At 44.6% G+C, this 22,405-nt stretch overlaps 1 protein-coding gene across 3 annotated transcripts in view; it reads right to left on the bottom strand.

Moving 5' to 3' along the window:
- The window catches only part of arnt2 (aryl-hydrocarbon receptor nuclear translocator 2), a 144,603-nt gene extending 129,119 nt beyond the window's left edge, over positions 1-15,484 (bottom strand). For all 3 annotated transcript variants that reach the window (XM_070554614.1, XM_070554615.1, XM_070554616.1), the window contains exons 1-2: positions 15,326-15,484; positions 1,589-1,700 (exon numbers count right to left, since the gene is read on the bottom strand). In XM_070554614.1, the coding sequence (XP_070410715.1) occupies positions 1,589-1,700; positions 15,326-15,356 (143 nt within the window). In that variant the 5' untranslated portion in view covers positions 15,357-15,484. The remainder of the gene's footprint in view (positions 1-1,588; positions 1,701-15,325) is intronic.
- Between the last annotated feature and the right edge of the window lie 6,921 nt (positions 15,485-22,405).

Below are 22,405 nucleotides of genomic sequence, written 5' to 3'. Positions count from 1 at the left end.
CACAACCATCTCCAAGTGCATTATGGGTAAAATCTCAGGGATTATGTCAGTTCCATTTTCAAGATGGACTTTTTCAAAGAAGCTGATCATCATCACGAGGGTCCGCCCACCCCCGTCGCTAGCTTGTCCCAGCGAGCGGCGACTCAGCCTCGGCCTACGTTGCCGTAGTAAAGGACTTACTGATGGAACTAGACCGCTCTATGACAAAGTTCCTGGTCTTCCTGCAGAGACCAGGATGGGTTTAGTCTATAAATAATCAGCAACGCTGGTGAGTGTTACTCATTTTATTTACACATGAAACCAAATAAATAACTAAATTGTTGCTGATGATGGTGAACTGCAGCTGTAATGTAGTTTTCATACGGGCTTAACGGCGTTCCTTCTTGTCACAACGGTCTTCTCTCTGAATACACAAAGTACCCTTCGTAATATGTAATTATTAACGAGACTGAACAAACATCCGTGTGTGAGCTCTAGTGTTTACCCCCCCCCCCCCAGCTGCTGCATGATGATGAGAAAATCTTAATAACAGCCTTCTCTCTTTTTATTAGTAGAAAACACGATGAGAGTCCACATCCAGACAGAACATCCTCTCTTCGGTCTCACCATCTGCAGCAGCTGGGATGTTTAATTTGTGTTCATTTCCAACAACATGCCCACTTTCACATGAAGCACACTCCTCTTGTTTTGACATTTTCTTCTTTGTGCTTGCTCATATTTCCTTTTGGGTGCCATTTATCTATCTCCATGGAAACCTGTCTGTCAGCACACTGAACCACTGGTTGGTCAGATGCTGCAGCTGTCAGTCGGGAACGAGCACGGTGTCGGATAACTCATCTTTTTTCCTCTCCTGAGCCTGGACTGAAGCTGCCATACGCACAGCGCGCCTCACAGCAGCGATGCGCCTTGTGCACAAAATGTGGCCCCTCGTGAAGCGCGAGTCCGGCTCATCGGGAGGGGCGGCGCTGCGTGGACGTGGACAGCTGATGTTTGAGGACGGACAGATATATTATCAGAAATAACGGACATTTCCACTAATAAATGACTTGAAAAAACTATAAATTAGAAGTGGCTGTACCGGTCCTCTTAAAGCACTGGGTGGGAGGCTGGACGTTCCCGCAGCTGGGGGATCTCCGACAGGTGGGGTGGGGTTGGGGCCAACACCGACCGTTCGGAGATTCTCCAGAATTCACAGCTGGCAGGTCCGCCACCGTTGTAACATCAGATTAGGTCAGTAAACTGAAGGCCCAGCTACCAAATACAGGGCGCCACAGCTAAAATCATGTAATCGTGACCTTCATGGGTTTAAAAGGCCCTGTTATTTGCTCCGCCCCCGGCCCAGCTCTGATTTGTTCCGCTAGTGCTAAAAGCTAACTATTTTGGAGCTTTTAAGAGGAGATCTTTTCAGGAACGCCAATCTCTGGAACGCATCCCTCACGCATTTATAAGTTGTGGCCATGCATTAAGTATCTTATTCCCGCAAGTTATCAATGCATTCCCACACATTAACTATCTCATGATCATGAGTTTTTTTCCTCAATGTCACCAGACGGGCACTGTAGCTTAGCTTAGCATAGAGAATACTCACCCTCCAGACCTTCTTTTTCCTGCACGGCCAGGTACAGCTCCTCCCATCCTCACCTGGCTGGATCCCACAGCTCCTGGCATCGCTACAGCTCCTGGCAACTCGCTGCCCATTTCTGGATGCACACAGAGAACAGCAGCTGAAGTCGGAGCTGTAAGCCAACAGTGTCTTTCTTAGGTCGTACCTGAACTCCAACATAAAGCATGGGAAAAAGACGACAGCCAACCACCATTTTAAAGTTACTATGGATAGCGTTATGGGCAGGTGTAACCCATCTGCAGCCATGAGGACGTTGCTCAGGTCTTTCACTGTGAAGTAGGAGCTGACCTGAAAGGTGATGCCCTGGAGATACTTCTGGTCTACTCCACCCTACGTAAGGTCATGGGATTAGGTCATAGGGTCCTGGATGACTTTCGTTTGGAAGGACCAGCTCCACTAGAACACACTCATGATAGACCTTTGTCCTCCAGCCCAGGCTACTCCAGGCTCCAGTAGCCTAACGTCAAGTCAAGTAAAAAGTATTAGCCTTTGACAAACCATGTGTTTTATTTTCCATTCATTTCATAGGGAAAGAAATTAAACAAACCCTCACTTCCTTTTACTAAAAGCAGGCAGATGCTTGGAACCACAACCACTTGATGAAAAAGGACTTGGCAACCTGCAGTGTTTCCCTTACATGGGCGTAGCCGTGGCGGCCCAGCACGGCTGAAATCCCAGCGCCACGCCTACAAGATCCAGAGTTTTATTGATTTATTTATTTATTTTTTGCGCCGTTTCCCGAAGAAGCAGCGGGAACTACTCTGTTGTTGCTCGTGATCACAGCCGGCAGGCAGCAAGGCGGAGGAGGCAGGGCAGGGTGGTTACAGCTAGGGATGAGCCGGGTACTCGTTTCAGACTAGTATCCGGTACGGATAAAGCATTTTTGACGAATACGAGCGTGAAACAAGTAAACAAGGTAAATATCTGTAATCGTACTGAAGGAAAATCCTCATTGGGTAACTGACTGTCTTCACGCTCTGGGATTGGCCAGTCACATAGAGTGCCCGCCCCTCCCTACACACAAAACTGCAGCCGGGAGCTCAGTCCGTCCGACCCATCCACACACACACACACACACACACACACACACACACACACACACACACACACACACACACACACACAGTAACAGATCTCTCTGTGCTTGCTTCACTGTTGCTAGCGTTTCTTCAGTTTTTACTATGTTTTCTTCAGCTCGCCTCTTTTTCGGTTGAATATTTAAATTAACTTTATTCGTAACGTACGTGGAGCATTTGACAAGACAAGAGCTGAAAACCGCTCTTGCATGCGTCGGTCACTGCCTCCGCTCCGGTCGGGTTTTTTTTTTAATTATTATTTTAACTCTCTCCCTCTCTATCTCACACACACCTCAATCGACATTGTTTTGTTTAACGGTGTGTGGGAAAAATGCCAACAACGTTAGGAAAAAATCAGTTTAATCAAATTAAAATAAAATGGTTCTAGTATTTCATATTTCCTAGTTCCTACTGCATGAGTTCAGATGCATGAATTCATGCACTTAAATACTAATGTTCTGATTTTAGTGAAAACTTGTTCTGTAATAGTTCCTTTACTGTTGTGATAGGGTTAGGGTTGCTCTGTAAATAGTTTTCAAATAAACAATACACATAGCAACTTCTGATCAATCCATATAAATGTCAGATTTAAAATAATGTATTGATGTAAACCACACCCACTAATTTCTAAATAATAAGAGGTGCATTCATCTGTGTATGTCCTTTGATCCGCATTAGTGATGTTTTCAGCACCAGAACAATGAAGCAAAGAAAGATTCCTGAGTTTGTTAGTAATTTTATTTATTAGATGCATCTGATTTGTTCTATTTTTCACTTAAATGAGATCAAATCAGTGCTTCTATGGGTTGTCTCCTCTCTGCACTAGAAAACTTTACTTTATTATAATGATCACTGTAGGACCTGGCCGAAATGCTTTTTTTGGGACCGATACCGATATAAAACTTTTAACAACGGCCGATATCCGATATCATGGCTTATAAATCTCCCTCACAAAAAAAAAAAAGAAATAAAAATGTTCTTAAGCTTAAACCCTTCATTCGCTGCCTTTTTGATGCAAACTTATTTCTCTATTACACACCAAAGAACTGTCTCAGTAACTCACTCGGGTTTCCAAGTAATGCAAATAAGATTTATTTAACAGATCTCAAAAACAACAGCACACACAAACTCAGCCACAGCATAAATCTAACATTCAAGTTTTTTCTTGTAAACGGTGGTTTCCACAAATACATTTTAACTTAAAGGAATATTCCACCACTCAGTAAAACTGTGTCTTGTTAAGATCTCCCAGAGTTAGACAAGTCAGAAAAAGCATTTTATAACCAGCCCAATATGATCTGGCAGCAGTTGGTTTTCTTAGTTTAGCATAAAACAATGTAAGTGGATTCACTTACATTATAGTGGTTTTTTTATGTAGGTGAATGCAAGCCTTCCCTTCCACTGCTTTATGCTAAAACAACTGGTTACAAAATGTTTTTCCTGACTTGGATAACTCGGGAATCTAACAACACACACGTTTAGGGACAGGAGATCTCTATAAGAATATTAGAATAATAAAAATGCAGCAATAAATAAAACGTAATACTTGTGCTTTGTAACAAAGTAACACTCTGTGGGAGTTAACGTGGTGAACGTATTCACCCTGGACAGGAAATAATTGCACATAAGAAACATAAATAAGAATAAATAAAACAAATGTTCCAAAACAATAATTTGTGTTCAAAGTTCAAAGGAGTCGAGCCACACAACATGAGTTCATAAAGCTGGCGCCATCTGCTGGATAGGTAGCGCAATATCGGCCATATTGGCCGTCTTTTTGGCCAATAGCCGATACTGTTAACTCATTCACTGCCAATGACGACTAAAGTCGTCATTTTAGATCCAACCGTTCACTGCCATTTGCATTTTTTTACTGTTTGAGCATCGGAACGAGCCCCCGCGCTGAGAGAACAAACATCTCAGCCCTGAAGCCGATCTTCATCCGCATACGTCACAGATCACATGATCAGGAAGCAACACATCCATGTGTTAGGAGATCGTTTTGGGCCGTTCCTGTAAAAAAAGGTGAGGCGCGAACCGGAAAAGTGTCTGCCGATCACAATTCGACAACGGATTATGAAAGAACGGATAACGCTCGAAACACGCGGCTTCTTCCTGATGTAAGAGGTGAGTCTCCTCTTTGTTTTGGTTGTTTTGGCATCGACATCATGCTAGCGCGCAACGTTCCGTGACTCTTAAAAAAACTGTAAAAACTGTGACAAACGCTGGCAGCGAAGGCCGTTAGTGATCAGGAAACGGCTGGCAGTGAATGAGTTAATGATCCCAATATCGGCCGAAAATATCGGCCGGCCGATTTATCGGTCGGGCCCTAGTTCACTGTAATGCATCTTGATGTTCGTAACAAATAAATTAAATTAAATCAAAGATATTGGTCAATAATGCCAAATATGTAAATTTGTGTTTCAGTCATTTTTATACTGGCTTAGAAATACTTCATTAAGTCTACTAAGCAGGGGTGTAGAAGGTTTTTAACAGGGCCAGCCCAGTAATGATCTTGGACCAAAATAAAAAGGGGCAGAAAGTCAAATACAGGGGGGCAGAAGATGTTTTTCCAAATGCCACCACCACCACCACCACCGCTTGAAAAATTCCTAGGGGAAACACTGACCTGGTAGCCCTTACGGAGGAATACCGTCCAACCAGACTGAATGTATCTGACTGATGGTGAGGAGTTACTATAGAACCACTGCTAAAACGGCATGTTCACACTATGAAGACAGCATGAAGAGTGGAAGATGCCCAACAACTTTGAAATTCACAAACAGTGACATCAGAATTTTCGCCCACATAAAGTCTACAACACGTGCCTGCCAATTACATCGCCGGCAATATGACGTTTGATCGCTGTACGTCGCTGTTGCTTACCCCTCCTGCAGCCTGGCACTGGCAACGTGGAACGGCGGCAGGTCGTCACTGATTCAAACAGAATCCATTAGAGTCTAGGGCGGTGAATCAAACCAACGTTCAGACGTGTCACAGAAGTGGTGCGCCGCTAGAAACAGGATCGGGTTCTATTTTTGGTTCTTTTTTAAACACAAATAAGGTTTTTCTTTACCTAGCTGATGTTTCGTTTGTGGCTGCAAACATCCTCAGAGCTGACGCTGATGGTGGCGTCACTTCCAACTCCGTTTATCCGTTATACGTTGTCGCCCTCTGCTGCCCGCTCTCCCCTCTCCGATGATGCAGTCCCATGCACGATCCAACGTGTAAACCCCATCGTCTCTGTTCATGGTCCCACATCCACGTCTCCTTATCTCGATAGCTTCTTTTATCCATCTTTTGTATTTCTGCTGTTCGGTGTTTATGATCCTTGTGTTGTCCCAGTCCTTTATATGGTTTTCTCTTGTGCAGTGATCTGTTACGGCTGACTTCTTTATTGTGCTTTCTGCTTCTTCTTTTGCTGCTCTTGTGTCTTCGACTTGTTTCTCTCTCGCACTCCTTTCGATGTTCTATTGTTCGTGTGTTGAGTTGGCGTCCGGTTTCTCCTATGTATGTTTTATTGCAAAGATTGCATGGGATTTCATAAACGACTCCACATTTAAGTACAGCTGGTATCTTGCCAACGACAATTTGACAACGTCCTCTGCTGCCCACGGATAAACGGAGTAGGAAGATGTTTGCAGCCGCAAATGAAACATCAGCAAGGTAAAGAAAAACCTTATTTGCGTTTAAAAAAGAACCAACAATGGAATTTGAAGACAAACACAGAAAGAACGTACAAATGATGTTTAAAGGATCGGGTTCTATTTTAGCCGCGAGCCACTTCTGGGACACAACGATTCCCGCACTTATCATAGGGCCAGACAGGAAATCACACACTGTTTCGGTGTAAAAGCCCTTGTACTTTTCAAAATAAAAGCCTATTGCAGCAATGCAACTACATATCTATGTAGATTACATCCAAACAAGTGACCTAACGGCATATCTACTCCCTGCATCATTCCAGAAGTGCAGCGGTGTGTTTTTCATGGCTTTAATGCTGGCAGTGGAGAGGAACATCATATATGACATCAAACAGTGATATCAAACGTGATTTCTTTCTTTTGGGTTTGATGGCGGACGGCATGAACTCGAGGGATTTTGTGATCTCGCGGGTCGAGTGAGGAGCACAGTGGAGAAGTGGAGGGCTGAGGCTCTTCCCGTGTGCACTGAAGTGCAGTGATTGTCGCGAGTACACCTTTTTGCGATGCTGATGCTTCTAGGGTGCAGAAGGGGCTAGAATTTACTGTCCATTACTGGGAGTGATCACATGGTTCACACTGGCCCGCCTCCACCTGCTGGCATCTCTTTTTTGATCACTTATAAACAGTGATGGTATAACTGCGTCCAAAACAACAGCGTAACTACTAAATAGAGATGTCTCAATAGGGTTGTTTTGCCCTCGAGTTCGAGTCATTTGGAATCTGCCAATACCGAGTCCCAATCAGATATTTTTGATACGCAAAAAAAGAATAAAGAAAGCAAAGAAACAGATCCAGAATCTCCTTATTTTTTATTTAATTAACTTTATTTTAACATGTAACAACTCTGTTAACAAACAGATCACTTCTGTGAGATAATTTAAAAATCAAGTAATAAATAACTAGCTTGGCCTGCCAGAGTCCTCCTCTGTTTAATTCTGCACAGAGAAAGGGTCTGGGAACTCTCCTATTCAAATAACCCCGCCCCCTGAGAACTCTAACCAAGCCAATCAGCGCTGAGCAGCGTACGTCACACACCACAATGCCGAGTTTGTCGAACATGGCGACTGAAGCGGAGTTGGCTGCGGCTCTTTCCTCTGGTCTAAATGACCTGGACACGTCTTTAAAACCACAACATGTAGAAGCGCTAAAAGCCTTTCTTCTGAAGAAATAAAAGATGTTTGCAGTGTTTCCCCTAGGAATTTTCCCAGCTGTGGCGGTGGGGCTTGGGGGGGGGGGGGGGGGGGGGGGGGGGGGGCTTGGGGAGAAATTATGACACGTCTCTAAAAAAAGTAAAATTTTCTAGTGCAGAGAGGAGACAACCCATAGAAGCACTGATTTGATCTCATTTCAGAGAAAAATAGAACAGGTTAGATGCACCTAATAAATTAAATTACTAACAAACTCAGGAATCCGTTTCTTTGCTTCACTGTTCTGGTGCTGAGAATATCACTAATGCGGATCAAAGGAGATACACAGATGAATGCACCTCTTATTTATTATTTGGAGACTACATTTACTGCAGCTGGCAGAGGCAGAGATTTTTTCTATTGATACACAGAATTTACAGAATCATTTTAAATGTTAATAGGGGAAGACTGCAGGAGGGAGCGGTAAAATACAGCGGGTCCCCAGCAAAAACAAGAAACTTTACGAGTCTGATGAAACCTGCTGGTTTTCCATCAGGCAGTCACGAGGCAGCTCCAACGACCCAGTGGCTGTGCTGGGTCAACGTTATCGAGCTCAGTCCGGCTCGGCAGAGGGTGAACGAGCCGAGGTGACGTCGTGCTCTGCTTAAGAAGAGGTGTTATTTTCCCGCTTCAGAAGAAGCGTCCAACGTGTTTTTACGCTTTCTCCGAGACATGTCACGTCGCTAAGTTGTTAGCGCCGCGCGCTAACACGTCAATAGTGCAGCATAGCCTGCTGGAGGTTTTAAGGGTTCAGATGAAAACACCCGACCTCTCACGCTGCTCACACATCGATCTTAAGTTGTCGCTGTTGCGCTCACGCCGTAATACAGTATTAGATGCGGTTAAAGTCAGACATGAAAAAATAAATAAATTTTACATGAATAAGTGATGCTTAGCCTGGCGGGGGGAGGAAAACCTGGCCTATTAAACACTGGAGGAAACCCTGTCAAGATCGTCAACACTCGTTTATCTTAATGCTATTGAAGCATGTAAACCAAAAAGCATTATATCCACTGCTACCTTTCTAATTTTAAACTCAGTAACTTATGCTGTAACTGCACCTTGCCCTGCCTACTCCTCCTTGTTGCCCGCCGGCTGTGATCACACGCGACAACATAGTAGTTCCTGGTGCTTCTTTGGGAAACGGCGCAAAAAATAAATAAAACTTGGGATCTTGTAGGCGTGGCGGTGGGATTTCAGCCATGGCGGCCCGCCACGGCTACGTCTATGTACGGGAAACCCTGTGTTTGTGCTGATGCCTTTTATTACTACAGCTAAAAATCTACAGCGTTGCAGGGTACAGTCAGCGTTTCCATCTTTTTTCTGGTTGGTTATTTTTGAGCTGCCTAGTCCCACCCCTCAAGTGCCTTTCTGCCTGTGAGTTACCAGACTCGTTCTCTCTGCAGAATTACACAGAGGACGTGTCTGGCAGGCCAGGCTAATACCGTAAATCCTCTAATAATGGGCCGGTATTCAATTAAAGGCCGGGTCTCCAATTTTGGCCGGTGTCGGAGTCAGATGAGGTGAATAATGGCCGGTCTCTTATTGTGGCCGGGTGGAATGTGGCAATAAGCAAGTATGAGCGTCTCAGCGACAGGGTTATAGTCCCCAAATCAACCAGCAGGAGGCAGTAGAGGTTCACGCGGACCTTTATTAGGCTTTTTCTTCAACCTTTGTAACGCTACAGACACGATCCTCTATCACGCTCCTACCACACAGAGTCACGGTGTCAGTTAACCATGCTAATTCAACCCACTCCACAGAACACACATCACCTTCCCTGTGGCTTACATAACACTCACACAACACGCAAATCAGCACATAGGAACTAGCAGAACGATAGGAAACACATATAACACAATACCCAGAATGCACCTGGCTTACAACCCAAGCCAGGTCATTACACTATCAAGTTCAAAGAGAACGTGCTGATTATGCTGCAGAACACTCTGGAGAGCAGCAGTAGGGGTTGTATGAACTAGTCAACTTCACTATGCAGTAATCCCTCGCTACTTCGCGGTTCGTTCATCGCGGATTCGCGAATTTTTTCTTTGGAGCATTTTTCAGGGGGAATTCGCAGATTCGCAGTATTTTTCTATGCGAAATATCAAGAAATTCTTGTTTTTTTTCATCAATTTCATCATAAAATGCACTTTTTGTAATAAAACTAATAAAAAAAACAAGTAAAAAATTTTTTTTTCTTGAGTTTTACCCACAAAAAGAGAATGTGATCATACGATAATTCAATAGGGAGCGTGGTTTCACAGACGCGGAAGTGAGAGCGTCGGTGAAACGCCGGCTGATCTAGGAAACCCCCGAGCGTTCGAGCGTCAACGAAGTGACACGGAAATGCCGGGCTTTCCAGAAGTAAGTAAGATAACTTACTATGAGCTGATAGTTCGTTGGATTGATCGGTAGGTTGGAAACTCTGATCATGAATCTGAAGAAACGATGGCTGAGTGGTGAGCTAGAAAGGCGACTTCCGTTTATAGCCGCGGTTTGTGACGTAGGTGCGACGTGGAGGGAATCCCCGCGACCGTAGGTACTGACACGCGATCGTTCATGTCGGTTCATTTCCTTTAATGTTTTCTGTCTTTTATTTGCACCTGATGTGTATCGCTGCTGTGGAGCGGGGCGCATCAACTTGTCCTCTGACGCACAGATCACTGATGCGGCCTCCAAGCAGGGAGCGCTCCGCTGTTTTCGCGGTCGGTAGATCTGCCTCCTGAGCACAGCCACAGTAACAATCAGGTGTCGCCACCTCAAAAACTAATTTAACACGCGATCGTTCATGTCAGTTCATTTCCTTTAATGTTTTCTGTCTTTTATTTGCGCCTGATGCGTTTCGCTGCTGTGGAGCGGGGCGCTGCGCGCATCACCTTGTCATCCGACGCACTGATCACTGATACGGCCGCCAAACAGCGAGCGCTCCGCTGTTTTTTCGGTCGGTAGATCTTTTAGAACTGCAGTTCAAAGGTAACTCATGAGGTGAATATATATGAACCCAGGTAGCAGTTTTTCTTTAGGATTGAGAGGAGATGCAGGAAGATAATAAACAGACAGGACAGACAAATAGTCAAATAAAAACAAGTTAGTTTTTGTACCTGGTGGTTGCAACAAACAGACACCATTGAAGGTAATCAGAAGTGAGGAACAGAAAATGAAATAATTATTTTAATGTTTAGAGCAGCAGGAACTCTGAGAGGCTGCAGGCGCATCAGTGAGTTTGCGGCCGCTGCGCAGGGGGAGGGGGGAGAGGGCTGAAGCAGAAACTACCGTTGTTAAAAGAAATGTGTTTAACTTTGAAAATGTGGGCGCAATTTTAATTGTCAAAAACTCCAATGAACCATTAGTTAATTTTGCTCAAATAGAAATTGAGACCTGCCTCTAATACTGGCCCTCCTTCCAATAAAGGCCTGGAGCTTGATGAGCTTGAGTCAAATACAGGCCCGGGCCTGTATTAGAGGATTTACGGTAAATAACAAATTCTTCACTTTTAGACTTTATTGCAAATATAAAAAAGTCTAACATAAAAACAAATTGCACCTCAACATAAAATACCTGGCAGGGGTCTATTTTGCCTTGACCCCCAAAACGCCTTGATTTGGCCCTGGGCGGGGGACTGAGGTTTGAAGATGAATTGTATCAAATAAATAAATATTCCATGCTGATAAGCTATTGCTTTATAAAGGTAAAATGTGTAGTGGGATAAATCTACCGACATTTTATTTTTCAAACACTTTGTTTTGTTTTCTTGGTTTTTATTTTCCTGTTTTATCCGTCTCTGATCTTCCTGCATCTCCTCGCTGTTCTCCAGGAAACTGCTGCCTGCTTCCTCCTTTTTCACCTCACCTGTTACTTTTTAACTAAGCAGATCAAATGGATGTACTGACTGAGTGCGTGCTGCCCGGCCGCGCCGGTGACGTGGATTCAGCTGACCACGGGTGATGAGCGCGTGTAAAAGCGTCAGCCTCGAATAAAAAATTACCAAAATGTTACTGTGGCCGTGTGCAGAAGGCAGCTGCCTGGAGAGCAGGAGTAATCAGCGCTGCCGCTGAGAGTCCAGATAAATAATTTAATGTAGGTAGAAACTGGATCTTTCTTCGGCCTCCCTCTAGGTGTTTAAGCTGTGGGCTTCAGGAAAGCCCGACAACAACGGGCAGAGGCAATTCTAGCATCAGAGGTTTAGGGGGTGCTAAGCAACCAGAGAGCTGCCTGATCAGGAAAAAAAAAAATAAATTCAACACTTTCTACATTTTAACCCATGGTGGCTCATCCATAGGGGACGCCAGGGTGCTGCCCCACCAGCCTCACAGGAAAAAGAAGACAGGAATCACAAAATATAAAAAAAAAAACCTGAAAATGAAACTAAACGATGTCTACATCATACAGACTATGAGTGTTGTCTACAATCTGTATTTCAGTGTAGTTTAAATTGTTATGTACAGTTTTTATCACTACCGAATCCTCTTGTGACGTATTTCCTGTTACCTTTGGGCACAGCAATCTCTACCATTGACCTACGCTAACTGTCACATGCGCGCTGGATCCCAATCTCAAAGACTGTTTGTGAACAAGAGAAGTCTTCTCTTCTTTCTCCGATTGATTTCCATAAGAGTGACTGAAACCCATCGCTGAAACCCGACAGAAGACTTTCCCAAAACAAAAACTCCTAGGGTCTACACGATTTACGTGAACAACACATTTGGCTTCTAAAACGCAGATTTTCGCTGAAAAGCAACAAGTTTGCAGGTATGAATATAGTGCCTCTCAAGATAAAAATCATGAGGCGCTTGTATGTGGTGGACCCCAGACCCCAGGTTGGGAACCACTGGTCCAGGTGTCCACCCATCCATTTTCATTCGCTTATCCGGAGTCGGGTCACTGGGGGCAGTAGCTTAAGTCGAGAGGCCCAGACTACCCTCTGATTTTAGCATGCACCTTCCCTTCATATGGGATGAACTTTTGTTTGGATGTTTGTACTCAGTAAATGTGGACGAAAGACCAAGCGCTTGTATGGCATTCTGAGTTTAGCTGCCCAAAGACTATCATAGTAAAGCTTTTGCTGTATGCTTCTTCATGTTGAATTCAAATAAAATATACCGTAAATCCTCTAATATTAGCCTGTATTTAATTAACTGCCGGGTATCATATTTTGGCCGGCGTCGGAGTCGGCGGAGGTGAATAATGGCCGGTTTTTTATTGTGGCCGGGTGGAATGTGGTAACAAGCAAGTACGGGGGGCGGTTGTGTCATCCGTCTCACTTTTGATTTGCCAGTGATAGACCGCGAGGGTAACTTTAACCGTGCGGAGACGAAGAGGAGGCGAAAATTTGATATCAAGTTCAAAGAGAACGTGCTGATTATGCTGCAGAACACTCTGGGGAGCAGTAGCAGGGGTTGTATGAACTAGTCACTAGTCGACTTCACCGCTCTATAGTGACTTTTTATGCCTGTCATCGACTAGTCGCTGTCACGTGATAATGACCGGCAAGATGCAGTCCTCGGAAAAGACAGCAGCCTGCTGTCAGCAGGTGACAACCTCCTGCGCGTCGGGAGGCAACGCGCTGTGCCAGAGCGTCGGTACTGACACCCGCCGTAAAACGGACATTTAACCAAATTGTGACCTTTACCCTCTTGCAATTTTACATTCCCCTCACCCCCATCCTAACCTTAACCAGCTTGCGCATGCAAAGCTCTGATTGTTGACGCGCTCCAGACATCTGCGTCCTGAGCACGGCCACAGTAACATTATCAAATCAGGTGTCGCCACCTCAAAAACTAATTTAACACGCGATCGTTCATGTCGGCTCATTTCCTTTTATGTTTTCTGTCTTTAATTCTTTTATATGTGCCTGATGCGTTTCGCTGCTGTGGATCGGGACGCATCACCTGTTTTGTCCTCGGTGACGCACCTAACTGATGTGGCCGGCAAGCACCCCGCTGTTTTTGCGGTCGGTAGATCTTTTAGAATTGCAGTTCAAAGGTAACTCATGAGGTGAATATATATGAATCCAGGCAGCAGTTTTTCTTTAGGATTGAGAGGAGATGCAGGAAGATAATAAAACGAGACAGGACATAAAAATAGTCAAATAAAACAAGTTAGTTGTTGTACCTGCTGTTGCAACAAAAAGACACCATTGAAGGTCATCAGAAGTGAGGAACAGAAAATGAAATAATTATTTTAATGTTTAGAGCAGCAGGAACTCTGAGAGGCTGCAGGCGCATCAGTGAGTTTGCGGCCGCTGCGCAGGGGGAGGGGGGAGATGGCTGAAGCAGAAACTACCGTTGTTAAAAGAAATGTGTTTAACTTTGAAAATGTGGGCTCAATTTTAATTGTCAAAAACTCCAGCGAACCATTAGTTCATTTTGCTCAAATAGAAATAGAGGCCTGCCTCTAATTCTGGTCCTCCTTCCAATAAAGGCCTGGAGCTTGAGTAAAATACAGACCCGGGCCTGTATTCAATTCAATTCAATTCAAGTTTATTTATATAGCGCCAAATCAGGACAAGAGTCATCTCAAGGCACTTCACATAATAAACATTCCAATTCACAGTTCATTAAGCCAATCAGAAATAATGTTTCCTATATAAGGAACCCAGCAAATCGCATCAAGTCACTGGCTAGTGTCAGTGACTATACAGCAATCCTCATACTAAGCAAGCATGCAGCGACAGTGGAGAGGAAAACTCCCTTTTAACAGGAAGAAACCGCCAGAGAATCCTGGCTCAGTATAAGCAGCCATCCTCCACGACTCACTGGGGATCGAGAAGACAGAGCACACACACACACACACACACACACACACACACACACACACACACACACACACACACACACACACACACACACAATAATGTGTCTATAGTTCTATTGTGATGTCTTAGTAAATATTCTGTTTGGTTAGTTCAACTTTATTGTATTTATCCTAGTGGATCTCTAATTAAATGGGTAAACTAGCCGTAACACGTCCAACGTCAAGGAAAGCAATATAAGCATTATTATTATGTATTAGAGGATTTACGGTATACAAGAAATATACGATGATAATAATAATCATTTTATGTATGTGTAACAGTGATGTTAGGGCTAAAAGGCAGAAGATACGTTTTGTTTGTTTGTTTTCCTCATTATATTGGAACTTCACGTTGTCCCACATTTGGTGAGTGTGTGTGTGTGTGTGTGTGTGTGTGTGTGTGTGTGTGTGTGTGTGTGTGTGTGTGTGTGTGTGTGTGTGTGTGTTAGCTTAAGTGACCATGCTCCTGTAGACCCTAACCAGCTTCACGAACATAAGCCATTGCTGCAGAAGCTGGTTCTCCTGGTCAGTGAAGGTAGCAGCATCACCGGGTCTGGTCGGAAGCAGCAGGAACCACTCACTGCTCTTCCTGCACTATGGATGGCTGAACCTCCGTAACTCCTTCATCCTAGTGCTGGGATGGCTCTAGCAGCGCCGAAGCCCAGCCTGAGCTGAGCCGTCCCCACACCCGTCTCAGGACCAACCGGGACTCAGTCTGTCCAGTTTAACGGTTACGAGCCGCGGTTCCGTGGACACCGGGCCCAGCAGCCCCGTGAAGCCACGGGAGAAGCGCCACAACCACACAAAGACCGAGCTGGGCCCGAACAGAACAACACGAAGAGGCCGAGCCGGACCGGGTGGGGGAAGGGGACAGATGCTGTGGCGGCCTGTGGGGGCACCGGCCTCGGCCTCTCCCCCCCCCCCCGAACGTTCACTTACCGGACGGGTTCACCGCAGCCGGAGTCGCCATGTTTGCGCCGTTTATGTGTTTGCGATGTTTCTGTGAGGAGCACCGATGGAGATGACGCACAATACAACAGAGAGCTCCGGGTCAGATGTCTGAATGGTAACACCGCGAGACTTTAGAGCCGCATGAATAACGGGCGTTAGAGCCGGTGATGATGCAGCGCCGGTACAGGTGTTGTAGCGATGTCGTTATCCCCGGTAGCGCTTCCCCGCGACGGGAGCGCGCGCCAGCGCCACACCGTGTCCACCCAAGTGAGAGGAGGGTTTCATTCGGGTTGGGCGACATCACAGAAGGATGTTGTTGCTGTTCTGGTGGAGATGACCATCAGGCTCCTTTAGTTCTCCATGAGGTTCAGCCTTACTGCTGGAGACAGCATCCACACAGAGGCAGTGCGTTATTCTAGTAAAACACCTTCCTGTAGCTGAGGCCATGGGCCTACACCTCAATAAATAACACCGGAATACGAGTAAGCCGGCATTATTCACAACCCAGAATCATTTTAGTCAGAAACAAGCAAGGAAGCAGGGCCGGTTCTAGACAGGCCCATGTGAGGGGCAGACAGAAGAAGAAAAGCCTGTGTTGGTGGTGGAGGGGCTCTGGATGTTTTTGTCATGTGATGCATTTTGTTCAACTTTGACCTTCCCTTTCCTTTTCTGTCCCTGAAATTCATTCATCACGTCATAAATCGAGCAGGGGTTCCCAAGCTGGGGGTCGGGACTCCTAAGGGGGTCCCCACAATTTGGTCTTTGATGAGGTTGTGAGGTTATCAAGATTTCATTTGTAAAAATGACATAAAAGTCCCAATAACACACCCAACATTATACATTATAACTCTGTATGTCTGCATAAAAGTGGTAAATGATCTCATTTAAAGAGTGTGTGTGTGTATGAGTTGAGGTTGGGGGACCTGGCCTGTCTCGGACACAAGCAAGGAGGTCCTCGAAGAAAACGCCCCTGGACTACAGCACTAACATGTTTATGGTGTCCCAAAACCCTCACCAGACTTCAACTCATCCACAATTCTGCTGCCTGTCTCCTAACCACACCCACTCCTGTGGCCTCATCACTCTTGTCTCCTCGTGACCTCCACTGGCTTCCGCTATGGCGTTAGACCCGTGCCACAACCTGTGCACGCGGATTGGGTCCACATCGCGCGTGTGAACGGGACTCGCGAGTGAAAATATACATGGCGAGAGGTCATTTGTGCACTGAGAGGGAGCAAACTGTGTCTGTGAGCGCACAAGGATGTGCACAAGTGACAAGCCTGCGTGCGCGCGTTGCCAACGAGCACACGGCAGAGGAAAACGTGCGCGCGCGGCAGCCTCTCTGCGCGCTCGGTTTCTGACTTCGCTCGCTCAGCTGTTAAGGGGTTTTGGTACTCTGGAGGCGTGGCCTGTGGCAGATCTTCTCTGTCCTCTGATTGGTTAGTTTACCCCGCACTTTACCCTCTACCTCATTGGCCCATTGGCTTCCTGTCGGACCAAAATGATGGGAGCTATATAAAAAAAATCTGATACACAGTAGTTGTTGTCATAGCTCAGCTGGAAGAGTGGGTGACTCTCCCCCTGGAGGATCCAGGTTTGAGTCCGGGCAAGGAAAATAGAGTAGATGTTATGTTATTTTTTCCTAATTCCTGTGATATTATTTTACAGTTGTGACCGTTCAACTGTCATTAAACGTCCGAATGTTTGCTGAGCAGTGTTTTAAAAAGTGCACATAAGCTAGATGGTATTAACCATATAAAATTATATTTTTTGTGATACTGGAAAAATACATACTGAAATAAAACTACTGATTGAAAACTTTATGACTGTGGTACAATATATGCAAGGCCGGATTAACCATATGGGCAACTGGGCAATTGCCCAGGGCCCACGATCTCTACAGGCCCCAGGGCAGCAAGGGTACGAGCAAAATACTGTAGGCCTATCTGTAATCTCCCGCTTTATATTAAACTAGGGTGACTGTACGTCCGGTTTTCCCCGGACATGTCCACTTTTCACTCTGTCCAGGCGTCCGGACTGGGGGTTCTTGTATTGATGAAAATGTCCAGCTTTTCATCCAGGAGCAGGGATCGAATTATGGGGGAGTTAGATATCCTACACATCCAGGGGAGCCGGAAAAAAGTTGTCTACTGATATTACATCATTTATGGACTCTTTTGAGCAGAGAGCGGCACAGCGCGTTGTTGCGCAGCTCCATGCAGCTGCTTCCAGCGCACGGTCCATTCTCAAAGTGGCGCAACCAAAAATCTATAATTAGCACACGATCGTTCATGTCCGCACATGTTCTCTATTTTCTGTCTTATTTGCGCCTGAAGCGCTCTGCCACTGCGGAGCTCATCACCTGTGCTGTGGTGATTTCACCTCACTGACGCAGCATCGAAAAGCGCTCTCCCCTTTGCGGTCAGGAGATTCTTTGATCTGCTCAAAAGTAACCGATGAGGTGAAAAAGTAAGAATCCAGGCAGCAGATTTTCTGTAGAGTTTAGAGGAGATGCAGGAAGATGAGAGACAGACAGGACAGGAAATAGTTAAATTAAAAACAAGAAGACAAAACTAAGTGTTGAAAAGTAAAATGTAGGTAGATTTATCTCCACTACACGTTTTTACCTGTATAAAACAATAAGTTATACACATGTCATATTTATACATCTGATACAATTCAGATCACCTTCAAAACTCTGTCACACACCCAGGGCCGTTTCAAGACATTTTGGGGGCCAAGGCAAAATGACCCCACCCACCCCCACCCCCCATAACTGGGCTCCCCAGAAGCCTCTGTGTAATCCATACCCTCTCCAGGAGTATTAGTTATACAGTGTTTATAAAAGCCCCTCAGACATTACTGACATGTTCTAATATTATCAGATGAAAAACTAAATTATAGGGCTGTCGCAGTAACCGCAAAAATGAAATATCGCAATATGAAGAAACCCACCGCGCTGCATCATGGGCCACCGCGATTACTGAACTTGGTTCAACTCAATGATGCATGTTGAGAAGGATGGCTGCGCTGGTATCAAAACGAAACGTTACTTCGCTCCTTTGGGAGCTCTTTGGTTTTCTGTACGTCAGCTGCTGCGCAGCCAGGGTCCTTGGCCGAGACAGAGCTGCCACCAGCGGCAAAAAGTAATAAACGCTCGGAGACCTGCTTCTGCAACCGTCCCGAAGAGAGTTTGAGCCGAGCTGGAGCTCACTCGCTACCTGCAGGAGGAATGCATCCACCCTAAAGAAACCCCCCTGACATGGTGGAGCAACAGCCGGGAAAGATTCCCTTTGCTCGCCAGAGTCGCACGCAAGTACGTGTCCGTTAGTGCAACGAGCGCACCATCCGAGAGGGTTTTCAGTGTTGCTGGAAATGTTGCCACCCCTCTCAGATCCTCTCTCAAACCGTATATGGTTAACATGCTGGTTTTCCTTGTGGGTAACAAGGACGTGACCGAGCTATAAATCACCGTCACTTGTGTGTGTGAACGTGAAATGATAGTGCGCCCGCAAACCCCCCCGCCCCCCGGCGCGCGCGCGCCCCGTACATGTAATTTTTTATGCTTGATTTTAAACTAAACAAAATGGGGACTTGTTTCTTATTTGTTAGACGCTGCAGCCAAATTTGCATTTAAAAGTTTAACCTTCTCCTGAATTTTGTTGTTTTTAAGTTCAGTCGGACTCCGACTGTCGGACAAACAAACGTTACTGCGATCTGAGTTGTTACTGCCCTTTGATCTGCATTCAGTAAAGTGTGATAAAAGAAGGCATGGCAATTTTTAACCTTTTTTAAATGTGTAAACATTATGTTTAGATAGTACTGCAATAAAAAAAAGGACTGCATTAATATCGCACACCGCACTATTAAGCCACCCTGAATCACAGCAGGAGGAATTTCTCAACCGCGACAGCCCCACTAAATTATCAGACATGCTGTCTCATCTGCTGCTTTTTTAAACTTGCAAAAAGTAACAAAACCATTTGAAAGCCACTATTTGTGGATTCTCTGAAAGTTTCCATGGAGTGTGTGACAACTTATTTTTTCATTGATCCTATCGTCTAATCTCACAGCTGAAACAAGCATCCTTAATAATCTGTGCACAGGAAGCGTACCGATGCTGTAGTAAAACAAAAGGTAAAAAAATTCCTTATTAATAAAACCTTGTTGCAGCTCTAAAGCAGAAAAATGAGATTTTGCAATAAATATGCTAAATATTTACATATGAATTGTTTTGGAGCCCTTTTATTGGCAGAATCTGATATTAATTTAGTTCTTACAAAAAATGGGTCCCAACGTGGTTTGTGTGGCGTTGCCATAGTGTGACGTCATAGGCCCAGATCCCCTGTCCTCTTGTTTGGAAATGGAAATATGATCACCCTATATTAAACAAACTGTCCACCCGGGCTTTTGCGCTGCACAGAGACGCTTCGCTGCCTATGACTGAACGTCAGTTGAGAGTCAGTGTCATGCAGACTGACCAAAGAAGAGAGAGCCTCAAGTTAAGACTCTCTCCTCATTGGTCAGTCCACACGAGGTGGGTCAAAGGTTACCCTGAGCGGGTTACGTGATGTCAGGCATTCAAGTATTGAGTATATTTACTGCATATTACTGTAATATATTCTGTATGTGACCATATTGTGGTGATCCTTGGGTCATGATGATGGGGCCCTTTAATATTGTTGCCCAGGGTACAACAAAGTGTTAATCTGGCCCTGAATATATGGGTCACTATTACACTACAAAGGCCCTTAGAGTGGGGCTTCGAGAGAGAGAGAGAGAGAGAGAGAGAGAGAGAGAGAGAGAGAGAGAGAGAGAGAGAGAGAGAGAGAGAGAGAGAGAGAGAGAGAGAGAGAGAGAGAGAGAGAGAGAGAGAGAGAGAGAGAGAGAGAATTTGTATTCTGTCAAAGTTGTAATATTACTTCAGCCACTCTTGAGAGGAGACTCCAGGTAAAAATAGACTTGTGGGTGTAGGTATGTTCAAGTTTAAAAAGTTCTTGCCTCATTAATGTATTGTTTATTTTTTTCAGCATTTAATTGACAAATTATCCTTTCAAATAATTAATTGATGAGTTAATTGTCCATTTAGAATTGTTGAATGGACTGAGTCAAGTTTGGTGCACTTTATATATTTCAAAACATGTTTTTTTATTTTAATGATACATATAAATAATTTAAATGTTAATTTAATGAAATATTTCTATTTTTTCATTACCTCACCCTTGTTTTGACAAAAACGGGACCTTGCTGGATAATATCACGGAGAAACTATTTGTTCACAGTACTTGGCTCAGTGAGGATCTGTATACCAAAGGAGGAGATACTCAGAAATCTGTCTGCAGATTGTTACAACCCAGACTGGAAGTGGTGGGCTGTAATAAGAAAGGAGACCAAACAGAGGAGTGGGGGGTTCAACAAATGATTTATTTAACCAAAGTAAGGATTTACTAAAGCAGGTTAGTGAACAGAAAATGGCCATCTCAAGGTTTTACTCGGATGTCCCTCAGCAGGGCGCAGCACTGTTGAAGGTCATCTGAATGAAAGCTTGATATGCAGCTTCTTTATGAAAGTGTGTAAATATTAGGGCTGGGGGTAAACGATTATTTTTAAAACGATTATTCTGACGATTATTTTATCGAATAGTCGACTATTCTAATGACTATTTAGACAATTAATCTAATGATTATTTTTCTACTGCCCAGTTAATAAAAACCAAAAAAATCTCTAATAAATTCCTCAAAAAAAGTGATAAATTGTTACTGTAAGAGAATAAACACTACAGGCCTTCTATTTTGTAAAACACTGCTTTTATTGTGTTGGTTGGTTATGTTCTGGTGACGTGTAGAACTTGGGAGTGCAGGCTGCTGCCTGAGAGGTGGTCGGAGAGACGGAGTGTCTCCATGCTGCTTTGTTTTGGTCACTTATGTGTGTGAGGCGAGTGGTGTTACGACTCTTCCTGGGGAGTTTGGCTCGTGTGCAAAAAGGAAGGGACAATAACGGGATTTAAAAGTTAAAATGATGATCAGGTTTATTTACAACTACAAAAAAACATAAACCTTTCCATCCACAGGTTGGGAATAATAAAACTAATTCTGCCTGTGGGGAATTAAAACAAAGTACAAATAAGTAGGGATGTCCAACTGGGCAAAGATTACAGGGTTCTGGAGCAAAATAAGAATCTCCAAAGGTCCAACTCTAAACTGGGTGGTTAAACCAAACTCAAGGTGATATCTTAAACGAAACCAAAAACCCACAACACTCTAAATGTAATAAAAGGGAGATCTACGCCACAAAAAAAGATTAACTCTAAACCAAAACGTAACAGCTTATCCCAAAGCAAGAAGCTGTTAGCGAAAATGCTAACAGTAGCTTTACCAACGTTAAGTTGAAGTTACCAAGTTTAAATAAACCAAAAACACCCAGCAGCAAACAGACCAGCACGGAGGAGAGACTGCTAGCACCAAAACAGCTCTCCTAATGTCTGAAAGAAGCTCCTTAATGAAGGGAGAAACGCTCCCGGTGATTTTCTACATCTGCTATAGAGACGGAGCAGCGCATCTGACCCCGGAAGTTGTTGTCCGTTGCTGGGAGATGAAGGCGGGCAAAACAGGAAAGGAATCTAGTAGTGGACGGACATTGTTCCGGGTCTTCGGTATTTGGCGGAGATGTTAGTGAAGGCGGAGAAGAGGGCGAACTAGAGGAAAAACATGCAGATTCCTCTTCTATTTACAAACTCATGGGGATGCAACAAGTGGGCGCGGTGCGTCGACTACCGGATCTGACGTCGACAAATTTTTAGAATCGAGCCGTCGACGTCATCGAGGCGTCGCTACAGCCCTAGTAAATATACAGTGTGGTTGCCGTACATATGTTGAGGTTCTCAGACATCAGGCTTCTTTGCCCAGGCCTTCACTAGTGGGCTATTTTAAAAGTTGGTAAGGAGAAAAACCACAGCATATAGCTGATTGTTTACAAATGCAAGGAGGGGAATAACAATCAAAAAGCTTGTGTTCTTGGACCAGATGCATGGAGCGCTCCACATGCACTCTCAGACATGCTATGGCTTCT

Source organism: Nothobranchius furzeri, chromosome 9 (genome assembly GCF_043380555.1).
Source record: "Nothobranchius furzeri strain GRZ-AD chromosome 9, NfurGRZ-RIMD1, whole genome shotgun sequence".
In the NCBI taxonomy this organism is placed as follows: Eukaryota; Metazoa; Chordata; class Actinopteri; order Cyprinodontiformes; family Nothobranchiidae; genus Nothobranchius; species Nothobranchius furzeri.
Note: the sequence above shows the minus strand (reverse complement) of the source record. Positions and strands in the feature narration are given on the sequence as shown.